General features: G+C 47.4%; 1 protein-coding gene across 5 annotated transcripts in view; it reads left to right on the top strand.

The window, feature by feature from the left end:
- The window catches only part of MROH1 (maestro heat like repeat family member 1), a 2,054,050-nt gene that overhangs the window by 334,540 nt on the left and 1,692,861 nt on the right, over positions 1–26,649 (top strand). For all 5 annotated transcript variants that reach the window (XM_078686516.1, XM_078686513.1, XM_078686514.1 and 2 more), the window contains one exon: positions 15,445–15,607. In XM_078686516.1, the coding sequence (XP_078542642.1) occupies positions 15,445–15,607 (163 nt within the window). The remainder of the gene's footprint in view (positions 1–15,444; positions 15,608–26,649) is intronic.

Raw genomic sequence — 26,649 nt, 5'->3', positions numbered from 1 at the left:
AGCCTTAGAAGGAACCTCTGGAGATCCAGACCTCCCCAACACTGCCACAGCAGTTGAGGGAGAGGAGGATCAGGAGGAACTCTCTGGGGATGAGGTAGTCAGAAGGCTAACCAGGGCCAACTTAGACTTACTTGGGCTAGGATCTGGGGGACCCCCAGTACTAACCCTAAGTGGGCCTAACCTTGGAGTTAGGAGAGATAGATCTCTTTCTAGGGACTCCAATAGATCTCTGCACTCTAATGCCTCTTCTCAGGGGAGAAGGAATCCTCCACAGAGGAGATTTACTTCCCCTCAGAGAAGGGAGCATGAGGCTAGGATGAGACAAGCTGAACTGAGGATTGAAAGGGAAGAACTTGCCCTGGCCAAAGAAAAGCTTGCCTTTGCTAGAGAGCAGCAGATGAGTGGGTTAGGACCCACTGGTGGCAGCAATCTCCCAAGAGATAGAGAGAAGGGTTTAGATACTAAACACCTGACTAAAATAGTGCCCCCCTTTAAGCAAGGGGATGATATCCAGAAATGGATGGCTGCTTTGGAGAGGGCCTGCACTGTGCAGTGCATTCCCCGAAGTCAGTGGGCAGCTATACTGTGGCTCTCCTTTGATGGTAAAGGTAGAGACAAGCTCCTCACTACAAGAGTGGAGGATGCTAATGATTACCAGGTCCTGAAAAATGCACTGATTGATGGGTTTGGTTTAACCACTGAGCAGTACAGGTTGCTGTTCAGAGACACCCAGAAAACTCAGTCTCAGGACTGGTCTGACTTTGTGGATAGTGCCACTAAGGCTTTGGAGGGCTGGTTGCTGGGTAGCAAGGTTACAGATTACACAGGATTGTATAATCTAATGATGAGAGAACACATTTTAAACAATTGTCAGAACCAGTTGCTGCACCAGCACCTTGTTGATTCAGATCTGACCTCTCCCCAAGAATTGGGAAAGAAGGCAGACAAATGGGTCAGGACAAGGATCAAGCAGAACCAGAACCAGGGTGGTCAGAAGAAAGCAGACCAGAAGGGTAATGTTAAGAGTGAACAAAATGACCAGAAGTCTTCACCAGGTCCCCAACAAACCAAAGAGGGTGGGGGTCAGGCTTCCCAGAAGAAGAAGACTCAAGAAGGCCAGTCAAAAAGGTGGTGCCAGTACTGCAAAAGTAAATCTCACTGGTTTAGTGAGTGCACCAAAAGAGGAGGACAAACTCCTGCCACTACAGCCCCTAAGGCAACTGCACCCCCTAGTACAGTCAGTAGTGGTAGTGTACCTCCCAAGGCATTAGTTGGGTTAACCTTGGGTACTGAGGGGTCTGACAACTTAGTTGGCACACTCACTCAGGCTGTCCTTGTCTGTACAGGGGATATGGATATGTCCCCTGAGATAAGTCCCAATACTTTGGGCAAATACAGGCAGACACCTTTGATAAATGGCAAAATGGCTCAGGCCTATAGGGACACTTGTGCCAGTGTCACCATGGTGACACCTAACTTTGTGGACCCTGGACAGATCATGCCAGGTACTGATTTCCTGGTGACCAATGCCAGCAATGTCACTACTAGTCATAGTGTGGCAATTGTGGCTTTCTCCTGGGGTGGAGTGAAGGGACAAAAGAAAGTTGTAGTCAGTTCAGACCTCCCAGTTGATTGTTTGTTGGGCAATGGTTTTGAGTCATCACAATGGTCAGAAGTGGAGCAGAGGACTCACATGGAAATGTTAGGCTTGCCAGCACATGTGCTTGCTGTGACTAGGTCACAGGCCAGAAGATGCCCCACTGAACAGGTGCTGGATCCTGAAATTATGGACCAGACACCTCCCAAGAAGAAGAGCAGTAGGGTTAAGGCTTTGCCTTCCCCCTTGCCCCAGGTTGAGGATCAAGTCTCTGAGGGGGCTGATCTGAGAGAACTGAGGGAAACAAAGCCTAAAGAGCTTGAACTTGATCAAGTTGAGTTTCTGGGCTCAGGGGGACCCTGCAGAGCAGACCTGGGGAAGGAACAGTTAAACTGCCCTTCCCTTGAACCCCTCAGACAGCAGGCTGCTGCTGAGGCTGCAGAGAATGCCACAGGTGCCCACAGGGTATACTGGGAAGATGGACTCCTGTACTCTGAGTCAAGAGACCCCAAGCCTGGTGCAACCAGGAGGCTGGTCATCCCCTTGTCTCTGAGAGGTTTCCTTCTCACCTTGGCCCATGAGATTCCCCTTGCAGGTCATTTAGGTCAGACAAAGACTTGGGACAGGCTTGTCTCACACTTTCACTGGCCCCATATGAATGAGAATACCAAGGAGTTTTGTCGCTCCTGTGTCACTTGCCAAGCCAGTGGTAAGTCAGGTGGCACAACAAAGGCCCCCCTCATACCACTACCTGTGGTGGGGGTCCCCTTTGAAAGAGTGGGGATTGACATTGTTGGTCCAATGGAACCCCAGACAGCATCAGGGCACAAGTTTATACTGGTGGTGGTGGACCATGCCACCAGGTATCCTGAAGCTATACCCCTGAGGACCACCACAGCTCCTGTGGTGGCAAGAGCCCTAGTTGGAGTGTTCTCCAGAGTGGGTTTTCCAAAGGAGGTCGTTTCTGACAGAGGTGCAAACTTCATGTCAAGATATCTGACTGCAATGTGGAAGGAGTGTGGTGTGAACTACAAGTTCACCACACCCTACCACCCACAATGCAATGGGCTTGTTGAGAGATTCAACAGGACCCTCAAAGGGATGATTCATGGACTACCTGAACCTCTTAGGAGAAGATGGGATGTCCTGATCCCCTGCCTCTTGTTTGCTTACAGAGAGGTCCCACAGAAGGGGGTTGGCTACAGCCCTTTTGAGCTTCTGTATGGGCATCCTGTAAGGGGACCCCTGTGTTTGGTGAAGGAAGGATGGGAGAGACCTCTCAAAAAGCCTGCAACCAACATAGTGGACTATGTACTTGGTCTCCGCTCCAGGATGGCTGAGTATATGGAAAAGGCATCTAAAAACCTTGAGGCCAGCCAAGAACTCCAAAAAGCTTGGCATGACCAAAAGGCTGTACTGACTGTATACCAGCCAGGACAGAAGGTGTGGGTGCTGGAGCCAGTGGCCCCAGCAGCTCTGAAAAACAAATGGTCTGGGCCCCACACCATCATTGAGCAAAAGGGAGAGGTTACCTACTTGGTGGACCTTGGAACTCCCAGGAGCCCTCTCAGAGTGCTCCATGTTAACAGGCTCAAGGCATATGTTGACAGGAAGGACATGAGCTTGCTCATGGCCACAGATGAGGGACAGGAGGAAGAGAGTGACCCTCTCCCAGACCTGCTCACTCAGAATCCTGATGATGGATCAGTTGATGGTGTTGTCTTTTGTGGCAGCCTCACTGAACATCAGCAACAGGATTGCAGGCAAGTTCTGCAATCCTTCAGACATATGTTCTCTCTGACACCCAGCCAAACTGATTGGTGTACCCATGATGTTGACACTGGAGACAGTCTGCCTGTCAAGAGTAAAATCTACAGACAGCCTGATCATGTTAGAGACTGCATCAAAACTGAAGTGCAGAAAATGTTGGAGCTGGGAGTCATTGAGCCCTCAGATAGCCCTTGGGCTAGCCCAGTAGTTCTAGTGCCAAAGCCTCACACCGAGGGTGGTAAGAAAGAGATGAGGTTTTGCGTAGACTACAGAGGCCTCAATGCAGTCACTAAGACTGATGCCCACCCAATACCAAGAGCAGATGAACTTATAGATAAATTGGCTTCTGCCAACTTCTTAAGTACATTTGATTTGACAGCTGGGTATTGGCAAATCAGGTTAGCTGAGGAAGCCAAACCCAAGACAGCATTTTCTACACCTGGTGGGCATTATCAATTTGTGGTGATGCCCTTTGGATTGAAAAATGCACCTGCCACCTTCCAAAGGTTGGTGAATCAAGTCCTCACTGGGCTGGATGACTTCTGTGCAGCATATCTTGACGATATTGCTGTCTTTAGCTCCACCTGGGAGGATCACCTGGTCCACCTGAGGAAAGTGTTAGAGGCTCTGCAAAAGGCAGGCCTCACTATCAAGGCCACAAAGTGCCAGATAGGGCAGACACAGGTTGTATACCTGGGCCACCTTGTAGGTGGAGGCCAGGTTCAGCCACTGGAGAGTAAGATACAGGCCATCAAGGACTGGACTCCTCCAATCACCCAGACTCAAGTTCGAGCTTTCTTGGGCCTGACTGGGTACTATAGGAAGTTTGTCAGAAATAATGGGTCCATAGTGACCCCTCTTAATGACCTGACAAGCAAAAAGATGCCAAAGAAAGTTCAGTGGACAGCAAGCTGTCAGAAAGCATTCAATGACCTAAAGCAGGCCATGTGCACAGCACCTATCCTAAAGAGTCCAGATTACTCCAAGCCATTCATTGTCCAAACAGATGCTTCTGAGTTGGGTGTGGGGGCTCTTCTGTCTCAACTTAATTTTGATGGTAATGATCAGCCTATTGCTTTCATTAGTAGAAGGTTGACACCCAGAGAGAAAAAATGGTCAGCTATTGAGAGGGAGGCCTTTGCTGTGGTTTGGGCCCTGAAGAAGCTGAGGGCCTACTTGTTTGGCACTCACTTCACCATTCAGACCGACCATAAGCCCCTCTTGTGGCTAAATCAGATGAAGGGTGAAAACCCCAAACTGCTTAGGTGGTCCATTTCCCTACAGGGGATGGATTTTACAGTGGAGCATAGACCTGGGACTGATCACAGCAATGCTGATGGGCTCTCCAGGTATTTCCACTTAGAGCAAGAAGACTCACCTGGTCAAGGTTAGTTTATTGTCCCAAAGGTTGGGGGGGGGGGGTCATGTAGGAGAGTAGGGTCTGCAATCCTATGATCACCCAGATTTTTGCTTTTTGCTGCACTGGTTTAAGACTTTCCCTGGCTGTGGGCCTGCTAATCAGACCCACAGCCTAGCTGTTCTCTCTATCCAAATTGTACTCAGGTACTGAATTGGCACTGGGCCCTCTCCAAGTCCCTGTACCCAGGGCTGAGGTGTACCCAGAAGTCTCCCAGGGGCTGAAGCATGTATTATGCCACCCCTGGGCTGACTAACTAAACTGACACAACTGGCTGCACGACAGCTGGGGCAAGGTGGTGTTACTCACCCTTTGCTTTAGATCTAGTACACCTATATCTAACCCTAAAATGGACACACAGATCTCCTATCAGTCACTCCTATGGCAGGCCTTAACAATCCTGAAGGCAGAGTGCTTGGAATCGTGTGAGATGGTGCTCTGGCATGAGCTGAGCCTGTCTGCGGCTTTCGGGATCCATCCCTTAGCCGTTTCCATGATATCGCATACCATATACTCTTAAGTGCATTATAATCCTCGCGGTTAAATGCCAACTCTGGTATCGCTTTATCAAAACATGTCGAGTAAGGTGTCATACGAATTGGAATACTAACCCCTCGCCAATTCTGGCGACGGGGTTAGCATTCCACCCTTCTAGAGGGACACGACATGCATGTAGCCTGTAACCCCGGTTAAAGTCAAACAGAGCCTCAGCTCCACAAAATGGATGCTGCCACCGAGACACAAGTCTGCCCTCCTGCTGCTGGGAGTCCTCCCAGAGCAGGAGATAAGGACAAAGGGTTTCCTGCCAGGGGCGGTGCCAGCACCGTCCCAGACAGGATTTTGTGTATTGTAGGTAGGCAGGGCTTCAGAGGAAGGTGACTGCACGTGGCACCCCGGTGCTCACTGTGCATAGGCTGGCTTGAGCCAGTTCCAGGGACACTCCAGACCCTGTGCTGGGGAAAAGCCCGCCAAGGAAGTGGGTGTAACCACCCCCCTCCTGGTCCCACCCATAGGGCAGGACTTAGTCGCGTGCCAGCCCCCTTTTCCCAGATAAAGGTAGGGACTGGCCCCCTTCCAAATCAGATCATCTTTGGAATCAAGACACGACTTTCTACGAAAGGACTTCAAGATTTCCTTCTTCAAGATTCTCCCTTGTGGCTAAGGAGTAGTCACCCTGCATCCGCAGGCACCATCAAGAACACTGCGGTCTGCTGCACGTCCTTCCTCCGGAATCCGACTGCCCAGCTCGACAAGACCCGGCTTCCCTGGCACCTCCGACCTCTACTCACCTCTACAGCCAAGCTGAGAACTGTGAGTGCGACGAGACCTCAAGGGACCGACTATTGCCAAGACTGCACGACTTCTGCACAGCAAGCCCGCCGAGTAATTTCCTGGCGATTGCTTTGGGGTCCGAGAAGCCCCGACCCTGAGCAGCTCCAGCACTGAAGAGTAGCCCCCCAGCATCTCCACGATCGGCGTGGGGCCCTTCTGCTTTTTGCTGCTCACCGCGTTGTTTGGCTACTAGCCCGCTGGCTTGTGGCCTTCCGAACGACACCCGACGACATCACTGCTGCTGGTCTGGTTGCTCCAGACTGGCCCTTGCTCCCTTTCCGAAGAGGAGCACCCCGGACCCTCCTGGTCCACTCAAGACGCCATTTTGAGTCCACCGCGTGGGCTTGAATTAGCCAAGGCTTGTTGCCCAATCCTGGGTAACTTCGACACCGACAGCTTCACCCATCGTGGGACAGCTCGCCTCTCCATCCTGGTCGCCGACAACGCCTCCTGGTCCGTGAGATCTGCAGAGCCAGCGTCGCCCACTCACCTAGTCGAGGTGACTACCATCCGGTGCCCTCCTGGTGCCCACTGACTACTGGCTAGTAGTCACGAACTTGGTCCCCTCTGCTTTCAGGTGTCATCCATCTTCCAGATCCAGGCTTGGATCAACTCGAACTATCTTCACTGGTCGCCTGCCAGCATCTTTCTTCCAGGCTCCTGGTCCGGCAACGAGGATTCCCGACGTCTTTTGAGACCTATGCAGCTGCAGCCCCTGGGCTAGGTAACTTCGGCATTTCGGTGCCCCAGCATAGCCTCACTATCCAAGGGTCAGGATCCACTGTCGTTTTCTCCCTACCAGGTCGGGTTCGCCCGTGAACACTAACTTTAACTTTACTAGCTTCCATAGACTTTGTCCCGCATCCCGCGTGAGAGTGCACACTCTGCACCCCAATCCCCTAGGTCTCCTAGAAGTAATCTAACGATTCCCTAGCCAAGTCCTAGCGATTCCAAAGCCTATTAGTACTGTACTTACCTGCTAGTAATTTCGCATTCCACTTTTAGAGTATATGGTTTTTCGTGCCCCTCGGGCATTTGTATATACTGTGCTAACTTAAGTATTTTCGTAAGAGTTTTGTTGTGTGCCTAGCACCCTGTCCTCATAAAGAGTACAGGGTTGTTGTGATTCTAATAAATACACTGTTTATTTTCATAACACTTGTGTGGTGTCCTTTCACTGGGTGTTCAAGGGGTAATGTGATGGTAAAACAGCTGGCTTAACACGCCCTCTAGAGTCTTAGCCTTAGACTGCTTGTATCCATGCTACTAGGATAGCTGGTCTATAAGGTTGACTTACAACCAATCATCAATAAGGGTTGTTTGGACTGATATATAGTGATCACTAGAATAGTGAGCACTGCACATCAGGCCAACTTCTCACACTGGATAACTGCAGTTACAGGTAAGTAACGCATTTCTTCTGTTTCTCCCCAATTCACACATGTTGCAGTCGTTGCATGTGTAAAAACCTTTGGTCGTGGGCGTGAGCCAGTTTGTCTGTCTGCAGGATTCAACGTAGCTCGGGCACAAGATGTTACGGAGGTTTTTGCCTCTTCTGTAACATATTTTGGGTGTCCTGGCCAAAGAGTCTTGTAGACTTGGAATCTCTGCAAGGAGGTGCCAATGCTTTCTCAAAGTGTTGTAAATTCTGCTACTTCGATCGGAGAACTGTGTACTGAAAGCCAACGGTCTAGTGCTATTTGTTTTTACCGGTGCACATGCTAAGGTGCTTTGTCTAGTTGTTTTCATTACTCTTCGGTTCGCATTTTTAAGGGTGTTTTTAGGATATCCCCTGTCCTGGAAACGTTTTTCAGTTTCCTTGATATTATGAAGGAAAGTCTCCTCTGTGCTGCAGTTGCGGCGCATCCGGATCATTTCCCCGTAAGGGATATTGTCAATTACGTGCCGTGGATCAACTGTCATAATGCAGAATGCTGTTACAGGCGGTCGGTTTACGATGCGTGCGGCTGTGGATGTTATTATTTTCCACAAAGAACGTCACGTCCAGAAAATCAATGGTTTGTTGGTTGTGTGCCATCGTAAAGCAAACATTAAAGGCGTTGGCATTCAGAAAGCCAAAGTATTCCTTCAGGTCCGGGGTAGGCCCATCCCAGATCATGATCACATCATCGATGTACCTACCCCTGAAAATTATGTTATTCAACCATTTGGCCGCATGACGTCCCCAGGCGTGCTCCCGCTCGAACCAGCCCATAAAAAGGCCGGCGTAAGCGGGAGCAAACCTGGAACCCATCGCAGTTCCCTGCGTCTGGTGGTACCATTGCGAGTCATGAAGGAAAAAAAATGTTGACAAGATAATTTCTGTCATTCCTATTAGGACTCCATTATGTAATAGATGGTCTGCTGTCCTTTTATCCAGGCAGGATTCTAATGCCCTTATCCCGAAGTCCTTTTTTATGCAGGTATAAAGGCCAACGACATCAAGGGTGACAAAAGTAAGAGTGTCTGACCAGGTAAATCCCTCAAGTTTTCCAAGGTTGTCCTTCGTATCTCTCGGGTATGCCGGGAGATTTTGAACCATAGGTTGAATAAATGTATCCACATACTGTGAGTTTTTCTGTAGGTGAGTTAATCCCTGAGATAATCGGACGACCTGGTGGAAAAGGGCCCCCCTTGTGGATTTTCGGTAATATATAAATGCAGGGAAAGGTGGGGGCCACTACCGTGAGGTACCTGCATTCTTCCTCACTGAGTAGGCCCCTCTCGCGCCATTCTACCAATCTCATGTTGATATGGGAGGTCAGGGCCTCTATGGGATTACCTCTGAGTCTGGTGTAACAGGTGGTATCTGATAACTGGCGATCAATTTCGCCCATATAGTCTTCCCTGTTCATGATTACCACGTTCCCACCCTTGTCTGCCTCCCGGATGACAATAGTGGGATCTGACTGGAGTTTTGTTAGGGCTTCAGATTCTTTACGTGTAAGGTTATATTTGTGAGTGCCAGGTCTTTGCGGGATTTCCAAGATTTGATAAAAGCCCTCGGTAACCTTTTACCCGAAAGATATCTATGTTTGGATGTGTGCCAGTGGGGGTAAATCTGGACCTAGGTTTGAGTCCACTTTCAATTGAAAAATTCTCAGCAATGTTAAGTTCACTTCTAACATTTTCAATATCAACAGATGTATCAAGTTCAACAGTCATCATTGCTTGAATGGTGTTTATTTCATTTACAGTATAATTCGTCACACAATTAACATTATTCAAAGATTCATGATGAGTGGAATTACGCGAAAAATGATCTTTAAGTTTCAACAGTCTGGTAAATTTCATCAAGTCCACAAATAAATCCACATCCCCTCCAACTTGGTTTGGGCAGAAACCTAGTCCCTTGCTAAGTACTGAGATATCCTCCTGTTTAAGTTCTCTTTTGGATAAGTTCACAACTATGGACCTTTCTGACCCTTCCTCCTCTGTCCTAGTTATTGTTGTTGGTTCTCCGTCTTTTTGGATCTCGTTAGTCTCCCTACTGGTTCTAGGTTTGGCTTTTTGTAATTTCTGTTTACGTTTCTGCCAGCTCCTCCCTCCCCTTCTTGTCTTGGATATTCTTTGTGTGTGGGTCGCGCCCCAAGCCTCAACCTCTCCATCTCCAATAAAAATGACTAGATCTTGTTTCAGTTTCTGATGTACCTAAGGGTTCAACTGAGGAGACGGAGCTAGCTGCTGATGATATTGAGGTTATGCTACTTGCAGTGCTCAGTTCTGGAGTCTCAACTCTTTGTCTTTTGCCCTCTCCAGGGACTTTCACTTTATCATACTTATGGGCAAAAGTGTAAACCCTCCCTTCCTTATAGTCCTTATCATCCCTTCTTCTTTTTTTCAATTTTTTATCTCTCAAGTAAATTTGATGTTTCTCCAGAACCCCATCCAGTATAGCATAGTTTTTCTTAACTACATCCTTCAGATCGGATAGAGCCATCTCCTTTTCTAGCTCCTCTATTTCCTCCTGTGCTTTTGCTCCCTTCTTTTCTGCGTTTTTTATTAGGATACGCATCATTGTAAAAGATGCATTCCGTAGATTGTTTTCCCAATACTCCAATTGCTCCTTTTCTAGATCTTCAAACGTAGGGAAGATGAGTATCCTAAGCCCACGTGGAATTTTCTCATTGTCTATGTATTTCCCCCAAGGTGGTTCCATCCCACCATCGGGACATTTAATTTTTCTTTAGCTTTTCTAATTTAAAAAATTTGGCTTTTAAGCCTTCTGTCTTGGGAGCTATTGGACCAGTTGATTTTGCCCCAGGTGTAAATAAGTCCTGGGCAAGTTCTTGCCGTCTGTCTTTGAAACTCAGCATCTTTAAGACACCCTTCTTACAGGGTTCTCACTTGCACAATTGTTAATTGTCAGGTGCTGATAACAAGAAGGGTTCACCGTCAGGCTTTTGTTTTTCCCTAAATTGGAATGTCTGAGCGGATCGGGCCGCCTAATGTGTAGCTTCTTTTACTTTAAAGCTGTGCACACAAACCAGAATATCCGCAGGAGAACGATTGGACTATAGGGGAGGACTCACGTGGTGGCACCAATCCACTTTAACTACACTCTTCGCTGAGGTGCCCAGGACAAAGCCTAACCGAGCTTGCATGTACCCCTCTAGTTCTGCTCCCTTTGCGCCCGTGGGGACCACCCGGATACGGATATTGTTCCGTCTCAACCTATTCTCTAGGTCCTATGAGTGAGCCTGCAGATCAATTTGTTGGTCCTGTAGTCGTATGACCTCCTGTTGAAGAACTGTGATTTCTTTGTCTCTAGCTACGGAATCTTCCCTCCGGGCCACCACTCTCTCGCCGACTGCGTAAACATCTTGACGCACCTCTCTCAGTTCCATCTACAGATCCGTCTTTACAGCTAGTATGTCTTCTCGAAGGGAGGCAAACAACTCCTCCAGGAATTCAGGGGTCACCAAACTGTTAGCTCCCTCGCCAACACAGGCTGGCCTCGTTCTTGCAAGGGCGCTTTGCCACCCTGGGGTTCCACAGTGCTTGTCGAAAGAAAATCTCGCACTTTGGTCAATGCCATGCTTTCACGCCTAATGACTACCAGGTAGATAGGTGGCGTTGGGGCGATGAGAGGCAAGGAGCCGGCAGGAGGATCACTTCTGCAGGTGCGGGGCACCACGTAGACACCTCCTTCGCTAGCGTCTTCTCAGGCCTTCGTGCGTTTCTCTAGGCCAAGTACGCCTCAGGCTTTATCAAGCTCTCGATCAGCCCAGTCTATGTCCTCTCTCTCCAGATCAATTGTGTAGGCCGGTCCTTTTCCACTCAATGGCGCCTTAGACTTGGCCCCTAAGGCCAGGAGGCCGCAGTAGTGGACAGTACTCGCCCAACCTACTGCTCATGTGACCACTCCACCTCAAGGTCAACTGTCTTATTCGACACTCTGTCTCCAAGGCTAGTCTATTATGGAGACTGTGGATTCTGCCTCGTCTGGCTAGGTCATACCATCCCTGACAGTTGGTCCGAGGCACCCCCAGGTAACAGTCGATGGGGTGCTATGTGGGTCCCCACATAAGAGCCAGAAGCGATGTACAAAGGGTTAGCAAACCTTGCCACATCTAGTTAGCCAGGGCCATCGTGTAATGCTGTGTCTCTGCACCTCCATAGCCTTCAGCCCACGTCCCATGCCTCCACAGTAGTTGTTGGGGCCTAATGTTTGACTGTTGCACCGATCGTACCACTGCTTAGCCCCGGGCTCCTCTCCCACCAGCTCCTTACCTCACCTCACCAAGTTGACACTCTGACCCTTAATGGTGACTATTCTGTGTGTGGGCGGGTGCCACAGTCTCGGATGGGCCCCCACCCCAAAATCCTCTACGGGCCACTCAGGTGAGGTCACAAAAGCCGATAGAGGCTCCTGGCGTGAACGTCAACCACTCCTCACTGGTAATGCCAAGGATCCAGGAGAGGAGGTCAGATGAAGGCACTCAGGGGTTCCGGTCACAGCTGCGTAGCTCAAAGTCTGGCAATTCCCAGGCCTGCATCCCATTTGTTCAGCCCTCAGCAGGGTCTTGCCTCCTCTCTGCGACACCGCCATGTTCTGTGCAGTGTCTCAGGTGGCACCAGCCTCACTCTGTGGGTTCATGCGTCAGCGAGGTCCCAGTCTTCGTCTTGCCGCGTTCAACCAAACTCTCCTTGCCCCCATTGGGATGGTGCAACGGCCACTACCACTGCCGTCAGTATGCCTGGGCTCTGATCCCTGACCTCAGGGGGACCCAGACTCCTCTCAGCGCTTTAATATTTTCAGATCATGACTTATTTTAGAACATGCACATAATCAGTAATGTGAGTGTCCCATGCACTCTCTTGAAATATGTACTACTCAAGCCGGGATATCTAAGCAACTTGAAGACCTGGTAATCATATTGTCACCAGCAACTGAAACCAAATTGCCCCTCGAGCAAGATGTGACCCCTCAACAGGTATCATAAACATTAGAAGCATCGATGACTTGAACAGCACAAATTATAACCAAAGGCCGTTCAGATGGGGCCCCTGGTCCCAACGGTCTTTCCTAGGCTCTTTGTAAACAGGATACTGACCTCTGGGCTAAACACATGGCACCCTTATTTAGTTATCGCTGGTCTAATTTAGCTATTGGTGGGTAAGTGTGGCTCACTGGTTAGAAGCGGGAGACCCTGAAGCAGAGATCGGCCCGGGACCGGTGTTCAATCCCCGACGCGGCAGGGTCTTGGGTCAATGTCCGCGGACTCGATAATTCTCGCCGAGGTGCGTACGCTAACCATGGGTCCCACTCTGCAACTCTGGGCAATAGCTTGCTTAATCTCCACAACGGCCCCATCAGCGCCGGGGATGCCTGGCTTCACCTTGGAGGTGCCCAGAAGGGACCATCTCACAGGGAAAGCCAGGACGGGATCCCCAGCGGTATACAGCGCCAGGACACTCCGAGATGGAGTAACAGTGCGCTTTACAAGTATACTTACTTTACTTTACTAATCAGCTCATCCCTGAATCCTGGAGCAGAGCAATCATACATCCAATATAAAAGGGTGGCAGGAGATCAGACCCCAAAAACTACAGAACGATTGGTGTAACATTTGGATTCAACATCCAGGAGGACGGTTTGTTGCTTCAAGGCCTGTCGTCGTGGGTCATAAAAACATCTTATACCTTTTAATCAGACCGGATTTGTGGCAAAATCAGGAACTTTAATAGACCTGCTTGCAATATCGATTATGTTGGACAAAGCGGCGGCCTCAGGAATGATAAAACTGCTGCTTTGTTGATTTCAAGGCTGCTTTCGACCGTGTGCCCAGGAGACAACTATGGTCCAAACTTGCAGAAATGGGGGATTCCGTCTGCGCTCTTAAAAGCTATAATCCAGTTACACACAAACACATGGATTTGCGTAAAACTGGGAGATGGATCTCCCGTCTCTAGAAAAATAGAAACATCATGCTGAGTAAAATAAGGATGTGCTGGCGTCCCTCCTTTTTAACCTTTTTATCTCCAATCTTTCTCCGCTACTTGTAGATGTCCACTCCATCCCCCAGTACTTGGCGGAACCAGGATCAGCAGCTTATTGTACGCAGACAATCTCGTCCTGCTCAACCATACCAGGGTCTGCTTTGAGACTACTTGACTGGTCGTCGTTTTATACCACAAAAAATAAGTTGGAATTAAATCTATTAAAGACAGAGGTCATCACCTATGGGTCAAGGAAATTTCAAAGTGGCGGTTGGCATTATAATGACAAAAGTATTGAAATGATCGACTCATATAAATGCTTAGGGGTCCACATTGACAGTAGGGGCACGTTTACAAAACCGAGATGAGATGAGGTTGAAGCTAAAGCTCTGACCATTCAGGTAGCACCTACGAAACTCGCAAGGCAGCTGTCCAGCCCAAGCCTGATTCCTTTAATAACTGTTATGAAGGCAAAAATCTCTAACTACCTTTCCTACGGTCATCAGAAGATAATGCTGGGGAAAAATAACAGCCTGGTGAATAGAATAACAAGAAATTTTAAGCAAGTGCCAAGTCTACCAAAAACCACATCCTCTGCCCAGATACGACTTGAGTTTGGTCTCCAAGATCATAGGGCTGTTGGAGCCGGAACATTTATCAAGCTGTGCAGTAAGCTACGCACGTCTAAAGAAGCAAGCCTCCTGTGGCAGGAAATGCCAGCTAGTAAGCTGGGATGACCACACCGACTCGATCTACAAGATTCTCTACAACTTATGGAACCAGAAGAAATCTGGACCTCCAATCCTTCCCAGCAGACTCTCAAAATATATATTAAAAGGATTGTCTGTTCCTGGTCCTTCCACTCGGACAGAGCACAATTGGCTCAACGCAAGCACGCCTGGACAGTTATATCATGGCTCACGCCAGGGACTGCAGCACCATACCTGTCATGTACTTTCGCAGTGTTTTGGAAAAAAAGATTTCTGGCCCTCCGACTGGGCGAATGGCCTTTTTTGCACCATTTACCAGGATGGCGCTGCACAAATGAGAACAGAGTGTGCAGCAAGGAGTCAATAGAGCACGTGGTATGTCTCTGCCCTGCATTTCTTAATAACCGGAAGACTCTGTTACTGGTCGAGTGGAACAAACTTGGTGTCCGTACCTGTCAACAAGCCATTCTTACATCTGTGAACCCGGATAATTCAATGCTTAACAACTGGTTCACTAATTTTGTTATAAGAGCAGCAAAAAGGCTGACCCACTGTGAGACCCAGTGAGTTAACAACAGCCCACTAGTCCAGGGTTGCTCTAACCCAATTGAGATACTAATCTGCTTACTTTACTACACTCTCCGATAGCGACAGAGCCAGGCATTGGGATACCACGGGACTTTAAAGGCTCTGTGCCCCTTGTGAATTTAGAGTTTATCATTCCCCACTGGGGATTAGACATTTACACACTGAAATGTATTGTTAATGGAACTGTTAGTAGGTTTCCGATAATGACTAGTGTGTTATCTATTTTTTCTTTTTTTTTTGGTAAGATAATAAAACTAAATGATATATTATGGCTTTTTAACTGTGATGAAGCTTAAGGGGCTTCGCCCAAACGCAGTCCAAATTCACGTAGCATGAAGTTAGAGAGATTACGAAATGTTTAATGGGTACTGATTAGGCCTCAAACTATTTATAAAGTTCAATTACATAATCCCCAAATACTAGCTATATAAAAGTGATGCTAATAAGGGAGTAAGGGCTGTATTGATTTATTTATTATTTATTTATATATGTTTTATTGTTGTATGTGTAATGCTTTTTTATTAATCAAACAATAAGTTTACACATGTATGCCTTCATGATAATCTGGTGGTTTTACTGTGTCTTAGGAAATAATCTATGATTGGCAACAGGCAGCGAGCAGTGTCCTTGTTGCAGTTGGCCGGCGTTTCATAAATAATGTTATGGAGGAGATTCTGATGAAGTTCCAACCAGGAGTTCTTCCTCACTTCTTCATTATGCAAACACTGGCAAGTCTTTCCACTGCCAATGGTAAGTTATGGAATGGACATTTACATCTTAGTAAGTAATGAAAATAATTTTGGTTATTCCTGCACGCACATCACCTGTCTCACTGTAAGGGGTTGTGTCATGTGCTGCTACTCAGTTGATGTGCTGCAGATCACAAACTGTCATGTTACATGTGGTGTGTAATGTTTTGGATTGTTAAGGACCTTTCTGATGGGTGGACTTCCCCATGAGGGCTGGGCACAAATTTGGCTGATGCAGACTGCAACTGCCTGAAGGTTTAACCTGCCCATGTAGTTTTGCGTGGGCTGGTGCATATTTGACAGTTACACCCCCACACGGGCAGATCACAATACTCAGTCAGATTGTACATTGGCAGTCGTAGAGTCTTGTTTCCCATCTTGATCCGTAAGGATGGGCATGTTGCACCTTGCTTCTTTCAGGACTGGCTCTCCTCCTGCAGGGCAGATAGGTTTCTTCCGTCTCTCAGCAGGCAGGCAGGTTTCTGGGCACTTCCGGATAGGTATTAGAGCTCTTGCAGTAAGAGATCCAGACTTCATATTGATGTCCCCTTACCTGTCGGAGGCTGACTGTCAACTAGGCAACAGCGCAACTGATACTCTATGGAGTATTTGTTTCATGGGCCTTACTTGACTTGGAAGTGGAACAACAGATGCAGTAGTGGGGGGAGCGTCTCACTTTTGTACACCACTGGAAGACACTTTCCAAAACTGCAGAACTGGTTTATGGTGGTTCTCCTTTCAAGTGTCCTTTCCAGGCTGTACTCCAGTCACAACGTTCTTTAGAGTGATGCTTCTCGCAGCAGAGTAGTCTCCAACCTGGAGCACCCACAACAGAGGCACAAAAAGGTGTGAGGTTTAGGCCCATGACTTTCATTAGCCCAACTGTATTCAGAGACAGGTAGAAGGACATGCCTTACCTACATGTTTCCTCACCTTTCAAAACTGAGTCTGCATTTCACCCCCTCACCCTACCTTCCACCAAATAGCAGTGCTCAGGAAGACTAATCTAGCCAAAAGGCCTCACTAAAGGAGCCATGCATCCACTCCCTCACTTATGTTTCTAGGTCTGCTCCTTTGCAGCGACAGGAATGTAAACAATGCACTTCCACTGACTTGGACTTCCGCTCTCCCCTCCCTCTTTAGATTCCCAGGGCAACTGAAGCCAGGGGTATCCCAAATGGATCCTATTGATCTGCATTAGTCTGGGTTGCTCACACACACTATGCATGTACTCTAAAGGCTACACACATCACCACTCTTAACATGCACTTGGAATGTTAGTGCTAAGAACTGGATGAGCATATAGAAGCAGAACTTGAAATAAGTGAGCCAGTAGTCCTTAACTCTTATGACCTGGATAATCGGTCTGGTCAGATTCTTAGTTCTGAAAACACAGGATACTGACCACCACCACGTGACATATTCACGCCATGGCTAGGTCACTGTCCGTGAATGAGCATGCTTGGTGTGCCCCTCCGGGCCGCAGGACAAGCCAGGAATTGCTCATAGTCAGAGACAGGTGAAGGCTCCTGCACACATGCTAGAGCAGCAAGATGCCAGGTCCAAAAGTCAGATAATCGATAATCACATTTGGGCAGGGGAACATGCCATGCAGGGTCATTCCCATCCTAACGGCGTGCAAATTGATAAATAACATTTCATACATGTAATAGATCACCTGTGACCCACAGATAATCCTATATGATTGACACAATCGACACAAATTGTATAACTGTTATTATGTCACATATGACGGACAGATATTTTAGACAACTTGCTTTTTTGTAATGTATTACATTTTAGAACTAAACTCAGGATAGAAAAGTACACTCTATGATTCCAGCACCCTGCAACATTAACCCCATATATATCAGTACATCGAGTTACTAAGAATTGCCCCAGTATTGGAACTTTCATAGATTCCCATGCTTTTGTATCATTCCCCGTCGTCGGAATGGGAGTCTCGGTAACAAAATAACATAGCAGTAGGTACAAAAGAGAAAGAAAAAGGCCTAGTCCTCATTCCCTTTTGTAGCATATCTGCCTCTTTTTGTAAAAGAGACCAAACTTAGGCATCAGCCAATCAGAAGAGCCTCACCCCATAAAACCCTCCTGAAGGAACCTCAGAGCCTCAGATTTTCTACCGCACGTGCTTAGGGAGACTCCTTTGAGCTCTGCTCAATCTCTACTCTTTCAGAAGTTTTTCTTCAGGTATCAGCCATGTTCCACCTGTGGCAAGAAAAGATTATTTGTTGAGGATAAGCATTATTATTGCATCTACTGCCTCTATCCTGATCATAAGGCTGCGGACTGCAAGATCTGCCGCACCTTTTCAACCAAGACCCTCCGGGATCGTGAGGGTAGACTTCTTACATGGCTCCAGAAGTTGAAGGCCAGAAAATACAGTCTCCAGTGACAGTGAGGACTCTTCATCAGCGTCATCAACTAGAAGGTTAGTCAAAAGGGATAGGGGTTCCCCTTCTACTTCTGTGGAGCATCCTTCTAAGACCTCAAAAAAGACCCCCAGAGAGTCTGAGAGCCAAGGTCCAGTCGAATCTCCTCACCATGGTGAAAAGGAGAGGGTAGGACCATCTACGCCTTCTTCGGGTACGAAGACTGATCCAGCCTTCAAAAAACCCTCTTCTCAGTCTTCTGTCAGATTTTCCAGAAGTTCCACGTCGTCGACGATGAAGACGTCGTCGACGAAGGCTCTGTCGACTAAGGAATTGAAGCCTAAGCTTAAAATGGTACCGTCAACGGGCTCATCCATGGGACCATCGACGTCGACGATGGAGTCGTCAACAGCAGTAATAGCGTCGACGACAAAGATTTCTACGACGGCAGTGACGTCGACTAAGATGACGACGACGGCGACGACGATAGCGACGACGAAGTGTTTGTCGACGGTGGTGACGACGACTGTGTCGTCGTCGAGGGCTTCGACGACAACATTGACGACGGCAGGAGCGTCGATGGTCTCTTCGTCGACGACGCCCATCTCATCGTCGAGTGTTCTTTCGTCGACGACGCCTATTCCGTCGACGAAGCCAACAACGGCAGTATTATCAGCTCCAGTGTCGACGGGATCGTCGACAATTTTATCGTCGGAGAAAAGGATTACGATTTCTATGACCAGGATTACACCGGACATGACATCTCCTAGGAGAGTTACCCCCTTACCTCCAGCTCTACTTTTGGAGGAGGATGAAGATGAATCAGAGGATGACGATCAGGACGCATATGGCTATGCAAACAGTCCATCCCAGCTTCTGGTTAAATGCCAAGAAACGGATTCTGACGGAGAGTACAACCAGGAATGTGCTTATCATCATAATCATTCTGCCCAGCCACAACAGTACTAGAGACAAGACATGGTGTCGGTACCATCTTCTTTCTTGCAGGGCCTTCACAATATCCTGCAGGATTACAAGTCTAAATGTTCGCAACCTGCTACTGTTCCAATTGCGCAAGCCATGCCTGTCCCTGAAGCTCCAGCAATGGCTGCTCCCGAATTGCCGGCCCAGGTGTCTTCTCACCACAGACACCGGTTAGACAGGAGCCTTCGATACCATTGGACACCCATGATGATTCCTCGGATGAGGATCAAAATTTTGATGACAGGACGGATCAAGGTACAGAATGGGATGAATCTCTTCCTAGACCCAGCATCTCCATCTCCGGGTGAAGGCCTTAAGGCAATGAAGAATCCAGCGACGGTGGTCCCTGTACTACCGCGCCACGACAAAAAATACAAAGCGCCTGAGTATGGTCCGGCGTCTTTGACAGGACACCCGAGACCGGACTCCGTAATTTCCCAAGCGGCATAAAGGAAGTCACGTAACCCCTCAGCTCCTTTGACAACTACTCCAGATAAAGAGGGCAGGAGATTAGACAATGCTGGGATGAGGTTCTCTTCGATGGAGAGTCTTCTAGTGTGGGCAGCAGATGGCTTGGCGATATTGGGCAGATACGATCGCCAACTATGGTGTGATGTTTCGCCATACTTGGATCAACTTCCTCCAGAGTCAAAGACTGAAGCTAAAAAGGTTTTGCAAGAAGGGGAGGCAACATCAATGGAAGTCATAGACTGTGCCATGGACATTGTCACGACGGCTTTTCGTTCTTTGGCTGGGGCTGCAGTCCTTCGTCGCCAGGGATGGCTTAAGGCGACTTGGTTTAGACCCGAAATCCAGAATAAGATCTTGGATCTACCTTTTGATGGAGAGGCATTATTTGGAAAATTGATCGATGACACTCTCCAAGATATTAAAAAGGATACTGAGACTGCTAAGTCTTTGGGTACTCTTCAGTACCGAAAAGCTCCTTTTAGAGGTTCCAGAGGCAAAAGCACCACCTACAGAGGCTCTTATCAGCAGCAAAGGTACTCATCATATGGCTCAGGTTCGCAACAGTACCGACAACCTTATCAGCAAAGGCAGGGCCAGTCTTTGAATTTCTCAAGACCTAATAACAGAGGGAAGCAGGCTCGCCAAGGACTTGATACGTCCAAGAGACAATAGCGGCCTCCTGGCTCTTCCTACTGTACCCACCTCCGCAAGATCATCAGAGTGCCACAATACCTTCAGAATTGGTCCAAGATAACATCAGACCTATGGGTGCTAAACATCATACGAAATTCATGCAAATCCCACCATCCAAGCCCCCTGCTGCCTTTCCATCAAAACATCTGCGTCTTCTACGGCTAGAAGTTCATCAAATGCTCCTGCAGGGTGCTATAGAGCCAGTCCCCTCCGCCCAAAGGGGAGAAGGATTCTATTCCAGGTTCTTCCTGGTAAGGAAGACGCTAGAGAAGTGGCGCCCCATTTTAGATCTCGGGGAGCTCAACACCTACCTCATCTCCCTGTCTTTCTGGATGGTCTTTCTTCAAGACATTCTACGTCTCATCAATCCAGGGGATTTCATGGCCACGCTCGATCTCGAAGATGCGTACTCTCATGTGCTGATTCACCCAGCACACAGAAGGTTTCTACGATTTACAGTAGCCAAGAGCCACTTTCAATTCAGGGTTTTACCCTTTGGTCTTCGCTCAGCCCCGAGGATCTTCACAAAGGTGCTGGCACCAGTAGCAGCGTTTCAAAGGAGGAATCCCTTTCAGGTCTTCCCTTACCTGGATGATTGGTTGCTGAAAGCTCCGTCCAGGGAAGCAGAGAGGGAAGCGGTCGAAGCATGTACAAACCTGTTTCTGAACTTAGGTCTCACTTTAACCCCTTCGACGCTCATGACGAGCTCCGCTCGTCATGGAGTTTCCATTGATTTCAATGGAAATTACATTGCTGTGGTACCAGGGGCTCAGCATCCAAGTGGTTAAACAAAGAAAAGTCATCTCTGGTCCCGCCCAGGACAGCAAGCTTCCTGGGAGCCATCTTGGACTCGAATCTCAAGAAAGCTTTCCCAACCTTGGAGAGGCAGGAAAATCTGCAGACCATGGCGCTAGACTTACAAAGAAGTTGTCTTTCAGTACGCCACTACAAATCTTTTCTGGGGGTAATTTCTTCATGCATTCCATTAATTCTACACTGCAGATTGAGGATGCGTCCTCTTCAGGAGCAACTGGACATCCAAGGGAAACAGATTCACAGGTCGATCGACGACAGAGTGACCATCACCTCCGCAATGAAAAAAGCAGCCTTGTGGTGGACAAAGTAGGAAAAATTGTCCCAAGGTCTATCCTTCGTAAGCGATCCGTCTCCTCAGGTGGTGAAGACGGATGCGTCGTTGGATGGTTGGGGAGCCGTACTGCAGTACCTGCAGGTCAGTGGACATTGGTCTCCTCAACCGTCGGCTCCACATCAATCTCTTGGAGCTCAGAGCAATCAAACTGGCTCTGCAAGCTTTTCTCCCTCGCCTGAGAGGTTCAAAGGTTCCCATCCGGACGGACAACACCACGGCCATGCATTACGTAAACAAATAAGGGGGAACCAGGTCTCTCCCGTTGTCTCAGGAAGCCTGGTCAAGGACATTTGTCTACGCCTTTCCCCCCATTCCACTGATCCCGAGACTTATCAGGAAGATCAAGATGGAACCATGCAAGATGATCTTGATAGCCCCTGCTTGGCCGAGACAGTTCTGGTTGACGGAACTCCATCTGTTGTCGCTGGTTCCTCCTCTTCCCTTGCAAACCATTCCAGACCTTCTCACAATGTCCGAAGGACAAATTTGACATCCGGATCCAGAGTCATTACACCTGACCGCATGGCTCCTGAGCAGCGAGAATTTATGAATCTTACCATCTCTAATGAAATAAAAGAAGTTCTCTCCCAGGCTTGAGCCCCTTCCACAAACAAGACTTACCGTCTCAAATGGAAGAGATTTTGCATTTGCTGCCGTAAAGAGGGTGTTGACCCTTTCTCTACAGAACCTCATCAACTTCTACCTTATCTCTTGTCCTTGGCTAAGACGGGGCTGGCCCATTCATCCATAAAAATTAATTTGGCGGCGATTTCTAGGTACAAACGTTCTGAGTCTGGACCTTCTCTTTGGTCTTCCAGGATAGTGAAACAGTTTCTCAAAGGATTGTTCCGTGTCTATCTCCCGGTGAGGCCTCCGCCTCCAACTTGGCAATTGAATTTGGTCCTCACACAGCTCATGAAGGGCCCGTTTGAACCAATACATCGTTCAGACATGAAATTTCTTTCATGGAAATTGGCTCTCCTTCTTGCCCTCACATCAGCAAGATGCATTGGGGAGTTGCAGGCTCTCACAATCCAAGAGCCGTTTCTCCAATTCAAAAGGAGTACAGTAATCTTGAGAACTAACCCAAAGTTCATACCTAAGGTACCCTCGGACTTCCACTTAAATGAGCCGGTTATTCTTAAAGCTTTCTTTCCTCACCCTACTACACCAGTGGTGAGGTCACTGCATTCTCTGGATGTACAGCGGTGCTTAAAATTCTATTTAGATCACACCAAGGGATTCTGTAAATCCTCCCAATTGTTCATTACTTTTGGGGGTCCTTGCAAAGGCCTTCCCTTATCAAAACAGGGTATTGCGAGGTGGATTACAAGTGCCATTCTACATTGCCATACTGCAGCCGGTAAACCACTGACCAGCAGAGTTAGAGCGCATTCCACAAGATCAGTGGCTTCTTCAACAGCTCTCTTCGCGGGACTGCACATCAAAGACATTTGCAGAGCTGCGACTTGGAGCAGCGTGCACACCTTTACAAAGCATTACTGCTTAAAATCCTTGCAACAGCAGGACACGGCTTTGGGCCAGGCGGTCCTGAGGAACCTCTTCCACTAATTGGTGAGCTTTCCTTCCTATCCCACCTTCCTTTATTCTACACATTTTGTATCTTCACGTATTGTTGGCTATTGCAATGTATATTTATGCCACAAAATGTGTTTTTTATTGCTTACTGCTTGCTACTCTGATACAAAAGCATGGGAATCTATGAATGTTCCAATACTGGGGCAAGAAAACAAGTTACTTACCTGTAACTTTGGTTCCCCAGTATTGGGCCGGCCAAACAGTCATGTGCATTTACGAGTGCGCAAACCACTCTTCCCCTGCTCAGAGAGGAGAGCAGCCTGCCCGCCCCACAAAGCTGTGCAGCAGGAATAAATGCAATGATAATAACCTTTAGTTATTATAATTGTAATTGTTCTTTCTTTCACTGCTTTGCAGCAGTAGGGCGACGCTCCTCCGCCTTAGCGGAGGAGCCGCCACTGCTCAGAAGAACGAGGGTGAAGGAGATCCTCCAGGTCGTGTATGAGGTGACATTATTCCCTAGTGCAGCGTCTTCTGATGTCCGCTGTTGTCTGGTGACAGGTGACAGGGTCTGGAAGGACCTGTATGAGTAATTATGGGAGTTCTCATAGTCCAGGGCTTCCGGTGTGTAGTTCTCATAGTCCAGGGCTTCCGGTGTGTTAAGGGCATAGGGAGATGATGATTGATTCTCCAGTCTCCATCCCAAGGGTACTCAGGGCTATATCTTGTTGCTGGGCATTGGAAAAGGGTGTGGTCAAAATGCTCTTTTAAACCTAACACAGGAATCTGAACCTACATCCTGCTCGTGTTTCCTTTTAGCAAGCTTCTTTTCGAGTATTTTATCATGTTGCCCTGTACGGAGTATACCTGAGGATCTGGGGCGTTTTTTTCATTGAAGTCGGGGTTCAGAGCACAACTGTGCTATTTTAAAAAAAATTATTTTTATTAACATTTAGCAAATCCACAATCCACAGTACACTACCTAACCGCAGATTCCTCACATTATGAATATTCCTCAGGTGTCAAACTGAATTTGGAAACTTTAAAGCAGTACTGCTGCATGCAAGTAGGTAGCATTGTGTGACTCAGCATCGATGTTGTTCCTGTCCGCAATAAATGTGCGGATCCCCATATAAATGCCACCCAGGTAAATTGGCATCTACTCCTTTCTTTCCAGCCATTACGATGTGATTTTAGAGCTTCTCCTTCATCTTTCAAACATTAAAGTGTACCAATATTACTCTAAGAAGAGAGGCTTCAACTTGTGTAGGTACTGTCGCAGACAGATGTCTGTGTCAGACCCTCCCAAAGTATGCTTATGTGTCTGGGGTCAGAGCACAATTTCAGGGCCTGTGACAACTGCACTTGGATGAACCCAAAGACCATAGGGGCCGTGAGGCTAATCTTTACGTTGCCAAACACCAGAAGACTTCACAGGGTAGCCAGTCGAAATTAAAAGGAAGGTGTTCCCCGAGTCATTCCTGTGGCAGATCATTTCAGTTGAAGTCTTCATAAGTCTAATAAGGTTAAGAAGCAATTCTCTGTTCTGTGTGAAAGGGGTTGTAGTGGTGCTGTTCCCATGTTCGCCAACAAACCGTGGAACCACAAAGTGTTACATTTTGCAAACTGATTACTTATTGATAAATTACCAGTAGAGCCTACCAGCCACCATCTGTACACACCAGATCAGATCTCCAACTGCCACAGCAGAGAGATGTGATTCAAGAACAACTGCGCCAGCAAGCGAGCAATAACATTCTAAAGCGGTTCCCAAACTCTTGACTCCTGAGGACCCCCACTGAATCACTACTGGAAGCCGGGGACCCCCAAGGAATTTGTACAATTTAAATTTCTTTTTTAAAACGCCTTTTGAAGCAGAGGCAATTTCAAGAGGGAGACAGCCTGAATTGGGTCTATTGGCATGGACATGTATGCATACAGCAGTGTATTATTTAGTGGTACCCAAAGGCTTGTGGAAAGTGAGCAATCCGACAGCAGCACGAAAATCCTACTGCTGATCCTGGCTGCATCTATTTTTATCTGCCTGCCAAGTAACGGTAACCTATACACATGTGCCTTTCAACGTTTTATTGCTTTTATTGTATTGCCTGTATGTTCATTGTTGTGTCTGTGACTGCTCTTGTCTGTCTTCCCACGCTGCCTGTACGTGGTCCGTGCCCCTTTTACTTCCCTCTGTTTCCCTCGCTGTCCCCGTGCTCTCTCTGCCCGGTCTTTCCTTCTGTACCCCTCGCTGCCCGGTTTTCCACTCTGTTCCCCTCGCTGCCCCCGTGCCTCTCTGCCCATTCTGCCTTCTGTTCTTAGCTGCCCCTATATTTCTGTATTCTGTATTTTGCCTCTGTGCCACTCGTTTTTCCCTCATTTTTGTGTCCCTTTTGCCCTCTGTTCCACTCATTTTCCCCCCGTTTTTTGTGCCTTTCTGCCCTCTGTTCCACTCGTTTTTTGTGCCTTTGTGCCCTCTGTTCAACTCGTTTTCCCCTCGTTTTTTGTGCCCTTCTGGCCTTTGTTCCAATCGTTATTTGTGCCTTTCTGCCCTCTATTCCACTCGTTTTCTGTGCCTTTCTGACCTCTGTTCCACTCGTTTCCCCCTCATTTTTTGTGCCCTTCTGCCCTCTGTTCCACTCGTTTTTTGTGCCTTTCTGACCTCTGTTCCACTCGTTTCCCACTCGTTTTTTGTGCCTTTCTGACCTCTGTTCCACTCATTTCCCCCTCATTTCTTGTGCCCTTCTGCCCTCTGTTCCACTCGTTTTATTGTGCCCTTCTGCCTTCTGTGTCACAGCTCTTGTGTGCTGTGAGGACGTATGGGCGTTTAATTTTTCACTACGACAGGCACTCGAGTCCGGCGGACCCCCTGGGAATGTCTCACGGACCCCTGGGGTTTCGCGGACCACAGTTTGGGAAACGCTGCTCTAAAGCATAACAAGCACAACTGATAATTAATAAAACGTGTCCCCTCCTCAATGAACAACAAAAACAAAAAACAAAAAATAAATAAATAAATATATATATATATATATATATATATATATATATATATATATATATATATATATATATATATATTTGCATACTGAAATGACACCTGTAACCAGTAAAATTTTTGAATTAGCCCATGTCATGATGGTTTGACCCTGACTAGGTAGAACTCCCTTCTCCTCAATGATGCTGCTCGATTACTTACAGGAGTTACTTGAGACTTATCCAGGCCAAAAAATACATAATTTGGAGCATTCACACAAATATCACTAAGCTTATCATGAACAGGTGTAGAAGTGTGACTAAACCTCTTATTACCATGAACATTCCAAATCTTTTCAATTTTTTTTCCCGATATTCATTCAAAGTTATTAAAATTATTTTAGCCCACCAATGACCATCTGTCAATTTAACAGATGTGCTAGTGACTTGGGTAATAAAGTAGGGGCCAATGAATTTGAAATCCGTTTTAAACTACTTGTGTTTCATGTTCTTTAGCATAATCCTAATAATCCACCAAAAGAGTAGTGTTAAACATCCTATGAGCGTAATCTGTGGCTATTTCATTCTTTCTTTTTTTTTTTTATTATTCCGCAATAATTTTAATTTTGCTGTTACGCGTTTCAGCATTGCTGCCTTGTTCACACATCAAGCAATTGACAAACCTAGAGTTTTAAAACCCTCTGGACCTGGCGGTCACATGATCAAAATTTGCAAAGCCACTAAAAACAGACTATAGTGATAAAGTTCTTCATCATTTTCACTTTTTTCTTTTTCTTTCCATATAGTTCTTCACCACTAACACAGATTAATACATAT

This window comes from Lissotriton helveticus, chromosome 4_1 (genome assembly GCF_964261635.1).
Source record: "Lissotriton helveticus chromosome 4_1, aLisHel1.1, whole genome shotgun sequence".
In the NCBI taxonomy this organism is placed as follows: Eukaryota; Metazoa; Chordata; class Amphibia; order Caudata; family Salamandridae; genus Lissotriton; species Lissotriton helveticus.
This window is presented reverse-complemented; position numbering and strand designations above follow the sequence as displayed.